The 17,771-nt window shown below is 45.3% G+C and overlaps 1 protein-coding gene across 1 annotated transcript in view; it reads left to right on the forward strand.

Annotated features, from left to right (window-relative positions):
* Positions 1–17,771, forward strand: part of KCNQ3 (potassium voltage-gated channel subfamily Q member 3) — a 295,537-nt gene that overhangs the window by 220,666 nt on the left and 57,100 nt on the right. The window contains exon 2 of the mRNA XM_059901188.1: positions 16,393–16,483. Coding sequence (XP_059757171.1) covers positions 16,393–16,483 — 91 coding nt within the window. The remainder of the gene's footprint in view (positions 1–16,392; positions 16,484–17,771) is intronic.

Raw genomic sequence — 17,771 nt, forward strand, 5'->3', positions numbered from 1 at the left:
TCTGAATGAGAAAAGTCTCCAGGGCATGGTAAGAAAAGTAATATGCCAATTACACATTGGCATTTTTCCCACTGTCTTCAGCCTGAAGGCAGTTGAAAGGCTGGCTTGGCCACTATGTAGGTGGGAAAGTGAATGCCTACTTGGGACAATTTCAGAGCTGTTGAGAAGACTTGCTCCCTTTTCTCCTAAAACCTCTGTTGTTCAGCTGGAGGTCCCACAAGAAGTAACTTAATCCTTGGGCGCAAGGCTTTATTCCCTTTTAAAATGCAAATCCTAGGTGCCATTTTATACCTATTAAACTAGCAAGTCAATTAGCAAACTGTATTAAATAGTCAATGCTGGTGAAATTGGGTGACAATGGGTGCTCCTGTGTTCCTGGGGACAGTGTAAATTGTGTGACCCTTCAGAAAAGTATCAAGAATCCATTCAGAATATCTGAATGTATCAAGAAGCCATTCAGATATTCAAAGCCCAGATATTCTAGAGATTTATTATGAGGAATTGGTTCTAAAGAAGGAAAAACTTCATGCACAAAAATATTTACCATCGTGTTACTTATAACAATACAGAATTGGTAGCAACCTAAATCTGAATATCCAGCAATAAGAGAATGGTTATATATATTTCAGTGCACTGATATCATAGAATGCAGCTCTTCCATTAAACATGATTGTTTTGAATATTTTATAGCTAAGTGGAAGAATATTTATGCTTTAATAAGATAAAAATGTAGACTATGCTGCTGAGACAAAGCAAATATTAAAAATTGTGTATGCCTGTGTCCTTGGGCTGCAAAAGGGCAGGAGAAAATGAAAATAGTTGATTTATTAGGCTTAGAATTAAATATGAGGATTCTTTTATTTTGGTTTCCATTGTTTGCTTTAGAATGTCTTCTGTGAATTGAGTCTTTTAAACCAAGAAGACTGGAGATGCACAGATGAAGGTATCTGATGGTAGGCATGCACAGTGACCAAGAACCAGTGAGGAGATGGGATGCTTTCGACCTGCAGTGAGAAATGCAGAAGAAAAGGCTATTGGGGCAGCAGTAGAGGCTGGAAGACGATGGGAACAGAGGTGACTTGGAGGGGAAGGAAAGGGATGCCCTAGAAGCACATGCTTAGACTCTAGGCTCTGGATTTCAAGCCCCAGCCAATTCCTTGCAAAAGATCCTTATGCCCAGATGGAAGAGACATGAGGTGGGACTGGAGAGAAAATGCTAGCCTCTACCGTGAACCTTTTAAGACACACCCCTCTCCTTCTGGAAAGTGGGAGGGGTGAAGGGGAACCATGCAGCCTATTTGCCATTCCTCCCATCACCTTGTCACCTCCCACCCTCATGGATCCAACCTGGATCTCTTCCAGCCTGGCCCTTTTGGGTGTTTATGGAAGCTTCACTACATAGACATAATTGATTGAATCATTGGCCATTGGCGATGGAACTCAAGCTCCAGCCCCTCTGCCCTCCCCAGAGGTCTGGGAATTGGGACTGGATGTTCCAACCCTCTAATCACTTGGTTACCTCTCCTGGTAATAGCCCCCATCCTGAGGTGCTTCCCAAAAGTCACCTCACTAACATAACGAAAGACACCTTGATTGGGCTCCTCACTAAGGAAATTCCAAAGGTTTTATGAACTCAGTACCAGAAGCTGGGACAAGACCACATATATATTTCTCATTATAAATCACAGTCTCACAGCACAGTAGGTGCTCTGCAACCGATTGTTAAATCAAGCGTCCTCTTAGGGTTCAGCATCATTCCAGTGGCAGAGTGGGTGTCTATGGAAGGATAGATTGAGACCTCAAAAGTACTACCTGGAGTCTGAAACAAAGAATATTTTGTTCACAAAGCTGACTGGACTTATAGTTGAGGCTTATGAATTTTTAATTACGCCTTTGTTTTTTCACGCCCACTCCTGCAACAAAGCCAAGGGAGCACCTACTGTTTCTCTTCTGATTTTTCAAGGTTCACTTTCTTGATTTCTTGATGGCAAGCACCACCCAACCCCATCCAGCTCTCCAATACAATGCGTCCTGTGACAAGGTCTTGAAGAAATTATGAAAAATTCCATAAAAATGGTCCTGGTGAGAGTGGGCCATGTGGGAATGTAGCTTTGTATTTTACCCAACCTTCCAGGATCAGCTGTCCTACATGGGCATGAAAGAATACTGTAACTTTTTTTCTGGGGGGTGTATGTGCACATGGGAAGTTCTGTACGACGATACACTCCTATCAACATGGTTGAAAGTTGACAGAGGATGAAATAACGCCATTGGCAGCAACATGGATGGACCTAGAGATTATCATACTAAGTGAAGTAAGCCAGACAGAGAAAAACAAATATCATATAGTTTATATGTAGAATCTTTAAAAATGGTACAAATGAACTTATTTATAAAACAGAAATGGACCCACAGACATAGAAAGCAAACTTATGGCGACCGAAAGGGAAGAAGGGGGAGAGATAAATAAAGAGTTTGGGATTAACAGATACACACTACTATATATAAAATAGATAAGCAACAAGGACCTACTGTAGAGCATAGGAAACTATACTCAATATTTTGTAAAAACCTATAAGGGAAAAGAATCTGAAAAAGAATATATATATATATATAGATAGATAGATAGAGATAGATATATAATGAATCACTGTGCTGTACACCTGAAACTAACACAACATTGTAAATCAACTATACTTCAATTGAAAAAAAAGAAAGAAAGAAAGAAAGAAAGAAATTTGACAAAGGCAATGGATGGGAGTCTGTGCTCCGGACACTGGGAATGGCTTGAAGGGGGTTGAAAGTTACCAACTTTCATTGGTGTTCACCCTCCATCTGCACTGGAATAGCAGCCTCTGTCCCATGTTTACACTGGTGTTTTATTAGCCTCATTTTAGAAATAAGGAGACTGAGGTTTCCAGAGGCAAGACAACGAGACCAAGTGCACATGGCTAGAAACATGATCCAGAAATCGAAACCAGATTCTGCCTTCCTGCTAAGACCTTTCTTTTTCTGATAAGCCAAATTGTCCAAACGATGCTTGACTCTGTATGTGTGGAGGTGGGGAGAGATAGTGGGTTAGGAGGAACAGGATGAGAGGAGATGGGGGCAAAACGAAAGCCTTTCTGTAGAATTGAAATGAGGAGTTGGGAAGACAGGGAGGGTGGGGAGTGATGGAAATGAGGCTGGGGGAAGATTCCTCTGGACTTTCCAGGATGGATTGGAGGCACAGGAGTGGAGGGCTGTAGGAGCCAGGTCAGGAGACCACTGGAGTGATCCAAGAGAAAACTGAGATAGCCTTTCTAAGGCATCAGTCCTAGAGATGGAGAGAAGTCGACCAGATGTCTGATATTATTTCAGAGGAAGAATGGGCATAATTTGCTGAAGGATTAGTATTCCTGTAGGGGTGGGGCACAGTTGCAGCATAGGAATAGGGGGGGTCCCTGCATCCTGGTGGGGGAGCCGGGGTGGGCACCTGGCAAAACCTTATCTCACTGAGTACTCGTCACAACTCTGTGAGCAGCCCTTCCTTTCCTAATCTTCCAGTAAATGAGCTGAGGCTCGGAAAGATGGGGTATCTTGCTGGAAGTCATACAGCTTGCAAGAAGGAGGATCCAGATTCAAACCTGGGTGCCCGTTATGGTCGTATCCAGGAAGGAAGGGCATAAAGCCTGTGGCACTTGGGAACACATATAGGATTGCTGATGCTCTCCACTCTGCTAGTTTAGGTGAGCCCCAGGAAGCGTCACTGAAAGAAAATGTGGGAGCTTTAGCTCCTGTGAAATAAAAGATGTGAAATGTTAGGAGATGCAAACAAACTCGGGCTATAACAGGTCCAATGAAAACAGGTCTTAGGCCAGATAAACCCTGGACCCACACTAATGCCTGTGCCCTGCTGGTGCTGGGGACACGGGATCTACTTCCAGGCCCTCAGACATCCCCGGAGTCCTATCATGACCCTTGTCCTGTCCAAGGGTTTGTCCTAAAGGACTTGGCTGTAAGGCAACTTTACCTACCTCTGCTTTGTCAATTCTAAATGCATGTTTTTCCCATTTTAACATCTCTAAAATGAGGATGTGGAATACAATCAATGGCTGTCATAATTTAACTGGCAGTTTCCCTTTCTTAGTAGTTTATACAATTATAATGGGTCTTACAATTAATTGTGTCTGAGAGATAATGAAACATAGTGTTTCTTGGTAGAGTTACCCAAAGATGATATATGTGTGATGAATTCCAAATGTCTTATAATAATAACAGTTGCTTCCAGTTATTGAGAAATTACAATTTTCCCAGGCACTGTATTTTATGGAATATTAAAAATAACAGTCATAATAATAATAATAATAATTGCCAACATTTATCAAGCACTAGCCTAAGCACTTTATTATCCCCATTTTACAGATAGAGAAACTGAGGCACATTTAGTCCTCACAACAACTCTGTGAGGTGTAATACAGGCATACCTCGTTTTACTGTGCTTCAATTTATTATACTTCACAGATGCTACTGTTTTTACAAATTGAAGGTTTGTGGCAATCTTGCTTTGAACAAGTCTATGAGTGCCATTTTTTTCAACAGCATTTTCTCACTTCCTGTCTCTGTGTCACATTTTGGTAATTCTGGCAATATTTCAAACTTTTTCATTATTATATTTGTTATAGTATCTGTGATCCTTGACCTTTGATGTTACTACTGTGACTCACAGAAGACTCAAATGATTGTTAGAATTTTTTAGCAATAAAGTACTTTTTAATTAAGGTACGAACATTGGTTTTTAGACATAATGCTATTGCACACTTAATAGTCTACAGTATAGTGTAAACATAACTTTCATGTGCTGTGGCAAACCAAAAAATTCACGTGACCTGCTTTATTGTGGTGGTCTGGAACCAAACCTGCAATATCTCCAAGGTATTGCTACATCTGCAGTTATCCCCAAAATGAATGAGAGGCATTGAAGGATCAGAGGGGTTGAGTTACTTGCCCAAAGTCACACAGCAGTAAATAGTGTAGTCAAAATTCAAATTCATTCCATGTCTGATTCCCAAATTTAGGTTCCCAATTATAAATATTTTGTAAATGGGCATGTACGTTGGCAAATTGGGAGGAAAGTACCAATTGCTGAGTGCTGAGTACTACCAGCCTGTGAGCATCTTATATCTGTTATCCCACTGAATCCTGTTGGCAGGTAGGCACTTCATCCCACTCTATAGATCAGGAACCAGAAGCCCAGTGGTGAGGCTGGCCTTGAAACCCTGATGTGTTTGGCTGTAGGGCCCAGGCTGTTCCCTGACAAGAGGTGCCCATGACACTTGGTCAGGTCGTGGAGAAGTTTCCTCGCAGCCTAAAGTAACACAGTCGGTGCCATCCACAAATATGCTCCTGGGGCAGCGACAGTGCCTTCAGAGAGAGCTGCTGATTTGTTTAAAAACCATTAGTGAGCAGACAGGACGCTCAAGAAGAAATGCATGGTAACATACCATGAAACTCAAATAGATGTTTCCAGAGACAAATTCACCATGAAACTAATGAAGCTTAAGCTGCAAGCCTGGTACTATTTTTTATCATACCTTGTATTCTTTTCCCTAAATTTGTATTTCTTTTCTTCCACAAACCTGGATTTTTTGACCCTATTTTATTCCTCTAATCTTGTTAAATATTCTGTCATCTATCTCAACCACGGTGAGATTAAATCCTTTACTTTCAAGTTTTAAATATTTTTTTCTGCACTGAAATTAGACATATCAGACATCTTGAGGTGGTACCGATTGAATTCAGTTGCCCTGGGCTCTTAGTTTAAATCAGAAGTTGGGAAACTTTTTCTTAAAAAGCCGAATAGCAAATATTTTAGGCTTGTGGGCCGGATGGTCTCTGCTGCAGCTACTCAGCTCTGCTGTTGTATCACAGAAGCAGCCACGGACAATATATAAACAAAGGAGAGTGGCTGTGGTGTAAGAAAATTTATTTACAAAAGTACCAGCTGGCTGGATTTGACCCCAGGGCCGCAGTTTGCTAACGCCCGGTTTAGATGGTCAAAATCTGCATCTGCGTTACACATCTGTAAATCGATAGATGGATATGGACAGGATATAGATAGATCAAGATATAGATACAGATTTGTCTGTGGTTCTTTGTGAATATGATTTTTTTGCCTCATTTCAAGAACGGAAGTTTTTTTAGGACAAAATGATTTTTTCTATATCCCATTAAAGTCATCTTTTTCCTCTCCTCTATGAGCATAAGATGAGAAGGAAGGAGGTAAGAAACTGGCATCTGATGAATGCCTGCTAATTACCAGGATTCTAGGCAGTTTACATATGTGGTTCTCTTTTCATCCACATGACCATGCCATGAGGTAGGTTTAGAGAGTCCATAATTCCACAGTTAATAGGAATCAGTGAATATCTACTTAAAGGGAATCTGCTGAAAATGGAAACCAAACTTCATACTAAACAGTGAAGGAAATTTCTCATTAGTACATAATCACAAAAATATAATTAAAAGACAAAAATGTGTTTATTGTATCTCATAGTTCACAAAATTGGGGTTATAATTGCAACTATGCTTTAATTTTTACAATGAACAAAGACTCAATTGAGTGTTAATTTGAGGTTATATTTTCTTTGCCAAAACTAGATGATAATACAATATAACTTCACATTTTATTTTCTCAACATTCTGGGGGAAGGATTGTATGGTATTTTTCCCACTTTGAAGTATCAATTGACTTGTCTTTCATTGTTCCAGTAAGATTGTCACTTGTTAATGGCTTTGGTGTATTTAGAACAGCTCTCCAGCATCATATCCATCAACTTCATGAAATCCTGCATCCTTTGTAAGCTTTGCCTTTTCACTTTGCAGATGGTTCACATTGTACTATTGGACGCTGTACCTGATAGGGAGGCAGAGACTGAAGTTCAAGGCCGTGATGCCCAGGGTATAGGCTGCTGTTAACTCATCAAGGATGTTTGCATGGAGACCTCATTAGAGAAGTGGTTTTTAGTTATGAGGATTTTTGCTGCCCTGTGCAATCTCTGAGCTACGAAGACTGGGATAAAGAAGAAGATAAGGAAGATCCCTTGATTTGTCACTCCTATATTGTAGATGAGAGGTTCTACAATACAGGTTAGAAGGTTCAGAAAAATAAACCTGCCCCAGGTCATCTGGTTTCTAGGTGGTGAGCCGAGATTCAGATCCTGGTTAACTAGTACTGGTTATCTATTACTGCATAACAAGCTACCACAAAACTTAGCAGCTTAACATAACACACGTTTATCATCTCAGTTGCTGTGGGTCAGGAATCCAGGCATGGCTTACCTGGGTCTCCTGCTCAGGGTGTCTCACAAAGCCTGTGATTAAGGTGTCAGCCAGGGCTGGGTTCTCATCTGAAGACTTCACTGGGGAAGGACTCTCTTTCAGGCTCCCTTTTGTAGTTATTGGAAGAATTTTGTTCCTTGAAGGCTCTTGGACTGAGGGTCTTGGTACCTTGCTAGCTATTGGCTGAAGGCCACATTGAGTTCCATCCCATGTGGGCCTCTCCAAGATGGAGGTATGAACAACTTGCTTCATCAAAGCCAGCAAAAGAGGGAGTTTCTGGTGGTCCAGTGGTTAGGATTCAGCACTGACACTGCCGTGGCCTGAGAACAGAGATCCCGCAAGCTTCACAGCGCACCCTGCCCCCCCACAAAAAAAAGCCAGCAAGAGAGAGTCTACTAGCAAGGTGGCAGTCACAGTCTTTTATAACCTAACTCCAGAAATGACATGCCACCTTTACTGTATTCTGTTGGTTAGAAACTAGCCGTAGGTCCCAGCCAACTTTCTGCAGAGGGAATTAACCACATGTGTGAATAGCAGGAGGCAAGATTCACTGGAGTCATCTTAAGATCTGACTGTTACACTAGATTCCAAAATCTTTACTCTTCTCCTTTTTGGTACTGGTTACCAGGGGAGCATGGTGGATTCTTGCACCACGAAGAAGAAGCTTAAAATATAACCTCACATCACTTTGTAGCACCGCTACCTTGGAATGCTTTTGGATGTTGACTAAAAATGCTTTGTCAATAACAAGGCTTTGCAGATACACCAGTCCCTAACACAGTGCCTGACACATGGGAAGCACACTGCAGATGATGAAATGAATGCCACTGAATGGGGAGAGGGGATTGGGGACCAGATTGACTTTAACATCTCAGGATGTATCAGAGATATGGCTTGTTCTGGAGAGGAAGAAAGGAAACATCCAGTAATGGACTGTTTCTCTCCACGGGCTTGGTTCAGATTCCCACTGTGTCTGCCACTCAGCGTGGCCCAGGAGTCCTGCTGGAGCCGGAAGTACAGAGCTCATGACTCCTGTCTCTAGCCTATAGGGGGAAAAGAATGTGACCTGCCAGCCCTAGGATAGCATCACCTTTATCAGGAAGTGTAAAATGAAAACCAGGGTACTGGAGAGGGCGTGTTGGTGGCACTGTTACTGGGACTGTTGTCTATTTCAGCTGATGATATTGTGAGTGTGGAGGGGGTCAGAGGCATGGAAGAGAACCGCTCGGTCTGGGGAAGGCCGATAACCCTGTCCCCAGGCAGAAGACTCCAACCCTCCCACCTCCCAAAAATAAATGTGGCCTCCTTTAGGGGGGCTGGATGGATCTGAGAATACTGACAGCCAGGATCCCTGCAGAAATAGACAAGTGATGACTCAGACTTGGTATAGACGGTGCAGGGCATGGTGGCACTCAGACATCTTCTTGCCAGGGCTTCTTCCAAGTTCTAGTTGATTTCCCTATTCTAAAGAACAATCTCAGGTCTGAAGAGATGGCAAAAAGTTCCATTAGCCACATGGCACTCAGCCATAGGCCCGACCCATCCAAGCTCAAATTCACTCCTGCAGTAGCTAACACGAATTGGCCTCTGTGCTGTGCCAGGCACGGTGTCACATAGCCTACGAGCATGGCCTTGTGTGCTTCTCATGCACAACAGCCCTGAATTAGGAACTGTGGTCATTCCCACTTACAGATGAGGAAACAGTCTCCTAGGTGGTAAGGGACAGAGTTGAGATCTGAACTCCTGAACTCAAGTCTGTGCTTCTCTGAAAGCTCCTCCAGGCCCTCCTGCCAGGGTTGTGGGCTGGAGGCCTGAACCCACAACAACTTCCCTTAAAGGCCTTTTGGATCTTGTAACCCACTCGTTTCACAGATGTGTACACTGAGGCCTGGGAAGAGGAAAAAGCTTCTCCAAGTGCCTACAATGAGTACACAACAGAGCTAGACATAGAACTCAGGTGTGTGTAGCTTCTTCAGAATCGCTTGGGCTGGGCACTGAGATTCTAAGAGGCCTTGGGGCTGACTCAGAGGGAATAAGAAAGCCCCTGACACACAGTGGGTGCTTTACCTCTGGGGCATTTCCATGGGGGGATCGGTAGGATCCTGATGTGGTCTGAAGGCTTGTAGCTTCTGCTGGAGAGCAAGGATCAGGGTGGTAGCTGAAGATCAGGACGTGGGCTAGCTGTGACCTCAGCACAGCTGCCACGTTAGGGGGGTCAGTTCTGCTGCGCCTGGCTAGGGAGCGTGATTCTACACATGCCCGTTTAATGGCACACGGATGGGGATTTAATGGCACACGGATGGTACACGGATGGGGATTTAATGGCACACGGATGGCACACGGATGGGGGGAGAGTCCAGTGGTCAACCGCCACCTTCCTCCCTCGGACCTTTGGTGAGCTGCAGGTACTCGAAAGATGCCTACCAGGACCCGGGAACCAGCCGGGGTCTCAGGGGACTACCTGGAAATGGAATTGAGCTTTTCTCCCCCAAACTGGAGTCCAGAGGAGAGGAGAAGCTGAACTGTGAACCTCAGCCCTCCCACTCTCTGGCTGGCTCTAACCTGGCCCCGTTCCCTGCAGAGTCTCACCCAAGTCCCTGTGACCGCTCTCAGCACAGGGTCCGGTCCCAGCAGCGCTGCCCACTTCCTTCCTTTGGTGACCCCGCTGCCTGAGCCTGGAAGCTGTGTTCCTCATCTGTAAAATGGGGGCACAGATATAACGGTGACAATGTCCCTGGCTGGCATTGCTGCTGTCTGGGGTAAAAGAGAAAATGATGTGCTAAGAAAACGACCAAGTAAGTGCTGGAGTTTTCACCCTCTTGGACTTACTTTGAATGAAGCCTGGGAGAGGATATTTGGCTGTGAAGCCTTGTCCTGATTTCCAGCAGGTCCGGCTTTGTTCCTGTCAGGGGACGCCCAGCTCGGGTGAGAAGAGGCGGGTAGGAGATGGTGTCTGGCTTAAGGGTATGTCAAGACCCTTGCCCTTAACTGGCCTCATTGGCAAAGACAGCCAGGACCCTGCAGACAGAAGGACAGCTGTTGACTCTCCCCAAGACTTCAGCAAGTCCCAGGAGGGGGGTCGGGGGGAGAAGTGCTAGGTGAGGAGCAGAGGGGAGAGGAAAAGAAATTAGGGAAGGGAGGGCAGTGAGAGAAGTGTGGGGTGAAGGAAACAGTCAGGGCTACAGAGAAGGAAACCACAGTGACAGAGGAAGTAAAAGAATAATTGGTGAGGCATGGGGAGAGAGAGAGAGAGAGACAAAACAAGATGAGAAGGGAAGACCCTGGCTAGCCACACCTATCTGGCTTCCATCTGTGAGACTGATAATCTGGTCCTCCTGTCTGAAATCAAGTTCATATCTTAAGAATAAACTGAACTATGCAAGAGACCAAAGGGTGTTTCCCCTTCTCAGGTGAAAGAGGGCTTCCCTGATGCTTTTCGCTTTATAAATTAATAATTGTTTTCAAATCCCAGCAAGTAAATTCCCCAGGTTGCCGGTGCTTTTAATTCCTGGAGATGCCAGGAAGTGCCACGTTCCGCCAGGTGTTTGCTGCCCTCTCCTGGCTAAAGCCCGGTTCTGCATGCCCCCTCCAGATGGGAACCACATTGAAACTGCGTTTTGGTGACAGGTTAAGGATGAGTTATCCCCTCACCTGGCTCTAAAATCACAATTGGAGATGAAAGGGACTTGGGTCTCTAGCCCCAACCTCTCCCCTAAGCTTTAGACTTGAATTTCGACCAGCCTGCTGAATATTTCCACTTGGACCTCAAACGGCAGGTGCGCAGCGTAGCTTATCTTTGCTGTCGTCCTGGCCCCAGGGCACATACTCTTGAAGTCTGTGAACACCACATGGTCCACCCTGTCACCCACCAACCCCACGACCCTCCAGATGCTCCTCCTGCTCTGCCTCCACATCCCAGCAGTCACAAGTCCCGCTGAAACTTCGGAAGGATTCTGTCTCGTGGAACCCCTGTCATCTCTGCAGGTCAGTCCTTGACAACAGCTTCCTGACTGCTGTCCTGTCAGAGAGCAGTCTTTCTAGACATAGGTGATACGGATGTGGATATTGATGATGATATAGATATAGGGAGAGATGACATGGATGTGGGTATCGATGATATAGATACAGATACAGATGACATGGATGTGGATCTTGATGATGATATAGATACAGATAAAGATGACATGGATGTGGATCTTGATGATGATATAGATACAGATATAGATGACATGGATGTGGATCTTGATGATGATATAGATACAGATAAAGATGACATGGATGTGGATATCGATGATATAGATACAGATATAGATGACATGGATGTGGATATCGATGATATAGATACAGATATAGATGACATGGATGTGGATATCGATGATATAGATACAGATATAGATGACATGGATGTGGATCTTGATGATGATATAGATACAGATAAAGATGATATGGATGTGCATATCGATGATATAGATACAGATATAGATGACATGGATGTGGATATCGATGATATAGATACAGATATAGATGACATGGATATGGATCTTGATGGTGATATAGATACAGATAAAGATGACATGGATGTGGATATAGAAATAGATAAAGATGATACAGATATGGATATGGCTATACCTACAGATGTAGTAGATATAGATCTTCTGCAGAATAAAGTCCAAACTCTCACTTGGCCAACAAAACTGTTCATACCCTACTCTGGCTTGTTCCTCCAGGCCCATCCTATATCCCTTGCCTTCTATTCCAACCACAGGGCAACTGCTCATCTCTGAAATTGTTTTTATCCATTCTCTAAACACATATGGGTTCTTCTTAAGTGCCAGGCTTTGGGATAGTCACTGGGATACAGAGAGGAACAAGATAGTTCACCCTCAAGGAGTGGAGCCTCGTAGACCAAACATACAAGTGCAGCCCAGACATCATCTGAAGAATGGGGGGGTGAGGTGGGGCTCTATAAAAACTGGATGCACTTGGTACAGATTCCCATCCACACTCTTAGCTTTCTGTTGCTGCGTAACAAATTGCCACTAACTTAGTGGCTTATAGCAACACATGTGAATCGTCTCACAGTTTCCACGGGTTAGGAGCCTGGGCATGTCTTAACTGGGCCCTCCTCTTGGGGTCTCACAAAGCAGCAGTCAAGGGGTGGGCTGGGCTGTACTCCTTTCTGGAGCTTGGGAGTCCTCCAAACTCACCTGACTGTTGGTCCTTGTGGTTGTAGGACTGAAGTCCCACTTTCATGCTGGTTGTCAGGTTTCATGCAGGGCTGCTTTCAGGTCCTAGAAGCCACCACAGTTTCTGGCCTTGTGACCCTCACAGACCCTTCCCAACATGGCAGCTCACTTCAAGGCCAGCAGGAGATTCTTGCTCCATTCAGCTAAGATGGAGTCTTATCTAAAGTAACATAATCACAGACGAATCTATCCCATTGCCTTTGCCACATAATGAAACCTAATCAAGGGAATGACATCCCATCACCTCTGCCATAATCTCTCGTTAGAACCAAGTCGAAGGTTCAGCCTGCACTCAAGTATGAGGATTATACAAGGGCATGGCTCGTTTGGGGTCACTTTATGGCATGGTCACCATGCACACACCTCGTAGACTCTTCCCAAGATTCACATACATTTCAAGTACAAGAGTGTGGGTCGAGTCCCAGAATCTGGCTAAGGATTCTTGTTCCTCCTGAATTAGTTTAGCTGTAGGACATCAAGCTTTCCCTTCTCCCCACACATATCCCTACCCAGGCCACAGGCTGTAGCTCCATGTTCAATGCCTGGTAAAGACAAAACCACTCCATAAGGCCATGGTTGATGATTGGCTTTGCAGGGCCACGAACTTGTAATTTTAGCCAGTCTTGTTCCTAACAGCCCTTCAGCATGTGGCCATATCCTCTCCTCTTTGTCATTCCCAGCCCTCAAGACCAACCCCCATCTCCAATTTCTGGCTACTTTTTCTTACTGAGAGGTTTAGCAGTCTTGTGCCTTTAGGGTTGCAACTTCCACCTCAACTGGATCAGTAAAATGTTTCACTAGGCAAAGGCAGTTCCTGCCCTAGGATGAATTCTCAAGTTGGGTGTTAAGATAGTGTGCTTTATTTATGACACAGTGCACGCAAACGATTACAAAATGATAATGGGTTAGGATCAGTACTGGAATAGAAATGCCTTGGGGTGCTCTGTGATCCTAAGGGAGGGATCACGTGAGGAAACCGACAGGCAGCAGCTGGGAGGCTCTGGAGGCAAAGCCATGACCTGCACTGTCCAGGTGTCAGCAGGACGACAAAGGGGCATGTGTGGGGAGTGGGCAGGGAAGAGGAGCATCGAGACAGACACCGATAGGATAAGAGAATCTGAGGAAATGCTGTGATTCAGTATGGCCAGCCTGGGAGTGGGAGAGCAAGAAGAGACGAGGCTGTGAGGAGGGCAAAGCCAGATCATAAAAGGCTCACATCCCTTGCTAAAGGAGAAGATTGAATGGGGTTTTGTGTCCATGAACTTCTGAACTCTCTGCACATACACGTGTTGTTCACAATGCCTAAGGGTCCATACTCCAGGTCAACACATAAAATGGGCAATGTCCTGGATAAAATGGAATATATGGTCAACCCTAGCTAAGCCTCAGATATCTTTCCAACCCTTTGGCCATAGCCTCTGGGATGCTTCCAGTATTGTACTCCCAAAGCATGTGGTGGACACTCAGATCATAACCTCAACCACACTCTCGTGTGATTATTTGTCCTCTGTTTCCCCCACTGGACTAGGAGAAATGACAGCTATGTTTTATTCATGTTTGTACCCTTAAAGTCATCTCTCTGCCTAGGACAGAAGAGGCATTGATATTAAATCACAATAAAATAATAGCTTACACTTAATGAAGGCTAATAAGTATCTGTCAGGCATTCTTCTAAGCCCATGACATGGATTATATCATTGAAAAATTGAGAACACTAGCACTTTTATTGGACTCATTTTACATTTGAGAAAATCAGGATGCAGAGAGGTTGTGTAACTTGCCTAAGATGACACAGCATGAGAGGAGGAAGAGGACTCTAATCCAGATCTTATCTCCAGAGGCTTTGAATGAATAAAGTCAAGTCTTGAGAGAACAAGAGCGTGGACTTGCAGAATCGTCTGAGAGCACGTTTCCCAGAGCCTGTCCGGCCAGTGATGCGTGTGTGTCTGGGCGAGCACCAGGCATCATTTGCTTGATCTTAAACAGTGGACCGAATGACTCTCCATCCATTACCTCCTGTGGTCCTCGCAATAACTGTGATCTCTAGGCAGGTTCGTTATCCTCGTTCTATGGATGTGATCATTGGGGTTCCCAGAATCAGTGAGCTTCTCAAGATCACATACCGGAGCCTCTTTCTAGTCCATATCTTTGGACTACAAACTGTATGGTCTTTTTACCGACCACACAGTTATCCTGAAGGTAATGATTCCTTCTGATGAATTTCTTCACTGCTAAAATGGGAATGATCATATCTACCTTGGGAGGCGGTTGTGAGGATAAATGAGCTGATGGATGTAGTAACTGCTCACTAAAGAGTGGTGGTGGGTGTTGACGTTGTTACAGTTGTCACTGTCATCGTCATCATCGTCATCACCACCTGAGAAGATTTGGGATGAAGAGTAGGCAGATTCCAGCTATGGGTCAGGAGTCATGAATTTAAAGTAAAATGGCCAAACACAGGAGGGAGTTGAAAATCTTGTTTGGGTTCATAGGCAGGGTTGGAAACATGGATTCAGGTCTGCAGATCAGCAGTGCTGTTGATCAGAAAATGTGATCAGGAAGGATCACCAAGGGCCGGAGGAGCCAGGACTCTGGTCCAATCCAGGGCCAGGAGCAGACATTTCCAAACCTCCTTACATCATGGTCCTTACCATCACACCATGAGATCGCTTCCTGTTTGTCTGAACTCTGAGCTCAGGAGGACAGATCCAGCTTATTCATCATTGAATTTCAGCTCTGTGTCCCCCAGTGCCTGCCATATAAATATTGGATGGATGGATGGATGGATGGATGAATGAATGAATGAATGAATGAATGTACAAGTGGGTACCCACTTACACAAACCAAAAAAACATGGATTGGAACCTAGCAGGGCACAGAGCCAAATTACATAGAGCAGGAGAGCTTGGAGTATGTGAGCAAGCCTCCTGCATGGACCCTCTCTTATAATTTCCCTCTTAGACACCCAGGGAACCTGGTGCTGAACATTGAACCAAAGACTCTCCACCAAGAGCGAGGGAGAACACTTTTTCTTTGCTGAAACAGTGAAGCGTGCACACACACACACTGTCCCTCCACCACCACCATCACCCCCTTCACACACAGGGAGTTTATAAATATAATAATCTCAAAGGATTGTTTGCAGTTAGCTTCTGCCTGAGGCAGGGGCATGAACCAGATGAGCTCTCAGTGACTTTTCAATGAGCAGCATTGTGCATCACGGTGGCTTCTATTCTTTCTAGCATGAAGCACACTTGGTAATTTCAAAAATGATTCTGAAGGCCCCCAATTGAAAGAGGTTGTTTCCTTTAGCAACTATTGACTGTAAAAAAAAAATAATATGAAGATATGGTGACAGACGCCATCACCAAATTTATCAATCGTTGGATGAATTTGTCTTTATACTAAGAATGTTTTCATATATTTGAAAAACATAGACCTATATGTGCAGGACACATTATTAACATATTCATATTCCCGTTGATTTAGCAAAGCTTGTGGTAACTTTGGTTTTTCAAGGCGTCTGCAGCCCTGCAGGGCTGGGACCCGATGATCTAATTCAAATTCTCACTGTTTCCACTAACTAGCTGGTAAAGTAAAAGTTATGCACATTGCTTCACCTCTCTCAGCCCTGTTTTCTTTAACTGGAGCAATAATTCCTACCTGCCTTTCAGGTGTGTTATGAGGTTACCTGGGATAACGGATAAAGCACACACCTATGTCTAACGGATGCTGTAGCTTCATCCCGTCTGACACCTTCCCAGTCTTGCCTCGGCGCAATCCAAGACTAGACGCTTCCTTAGTTTCCTTCTTTCTTCCCCTCTAGGTTCCTGATTGTCCTTGGGTGCTTGATTCTGGCCGTCCTGACCACCTTCAGGGAGTACGAGACTGTTTCGGGAGACTGGCTTCTGCTGCTGGTGAGATGGCGCGTGCACCGTGGTGCTGTGCTGCGGGGGTAGATCCTCTGGTGGGACCTCCAACGATGAAGACAAGGAGGCCCTTGGGTGCAATTCTGCCCAATTGGTTTTGGTTTCCTGGAGTCTCTGGCCAAGTCCAGGCCCAGGAGAAAGCATTGGTGGATCAGTTATGAGGTCTGCTGGGGGCACAGTTGGCGCAGGGAATGGCTGGTATATGTTATTCCAGATTAGAGGTAAGGGGACATAAACAAGGTCAAAGCAAACACCAATACCCACTGGTTAAATGATCAAATACAGCTTCCCAACTCTCTGACAGTAACACAAAGGCATGTTTCGTCCCAACCCTTCCTCTGCTTTTCCGCCCTAAACCCTGAGGATCTCTTCCTTCAAGGCCAAGCAACAAATCCCATTTCTGCATGAGCACTCCAGGTCCTCCCTTCTGGGCCTCTGCCTGTTTTTACTCTCCAGTCTGTATCCCGCGGTGCGGCAGAGAGAGCGTGCAGTTAGAATTCTCGGGCAAGTTACCTAACACCCCGACTCAGTCTCCTCCCATCCTCACCTAAAATATGTAGTAATGTACGGTGAGGAGCACATGCTGATAGGCTGGGTGAGGCCTCCACACCCGGCCAGGAGGAGGCTCCCAGGAGGGGCTGGATCCTTCTGCAGCCCCGGGCAGCACAGGCCAGCGGGCCCTTGAATGACCACGCCTTCCTGGGTTAGGATCAGCCCACCTCTCTAGGGGGAGGCCCCGCCCTCTGCACAGGGAAGGGATGCCAGCCCCCAATCAGGGTTTACGAAATAGCAGAACCTTTGCCCCCCACTGAGCTAACCACGTGTCCGTGGTGCCGGAATCAGCAGGTTCCTTCCAAGGGCAGGTGTTGACAGTCTACAGGGCAGGTCTGAAGCTAAGACCTGAGCAGATGACTCCTGGGAAGACATCCAGTTCCAGGAACTAAGTTTCGAGGATTGCTGCAACTCCCCAAGGGCCCCAGGGAGGTCAGTGGAGGCAAAGGTGTCTCCATCTGATCCACAAAGGAGGCTCAGGAGGGAAGATGCAAACCCGCTGTCCCGGGAGATGCCATAGCATGGTCCTGACGGGAAGATGCAAACCCGCTGTCCCGGAGACAGGCGCGGGCTCAGAGCCTGATCGCCTGCCTGGGGTGCCTTCGTTGCCACTTTTGGCCTTGAGACATTTGTTCAGCCACTCCTTGCCTGGCCTCGGTTTTTCAAAATACAAGATGAGGGCATATTATAAACTACTTCCGGTGGTGCCTGGCCCAGGAGCTGT

This window comes from Balaenoptera ricei, chromosome 17 (genome assembly GCF_028023285.1).
Source record: "Balaenoptera ricei isolate mBalRic1 chromosome 17, mBalRic1.hap2, whole genome shotgun sequence".
In the NCBI taxonomy this organism is placed as follows: domain Eukaryota; kingdom Metazoa; phylum Chordata; class Mammalia; order Artiodactyla; family Balaenopteridae; genus Balaenoptera; species Balaenoptera ricei.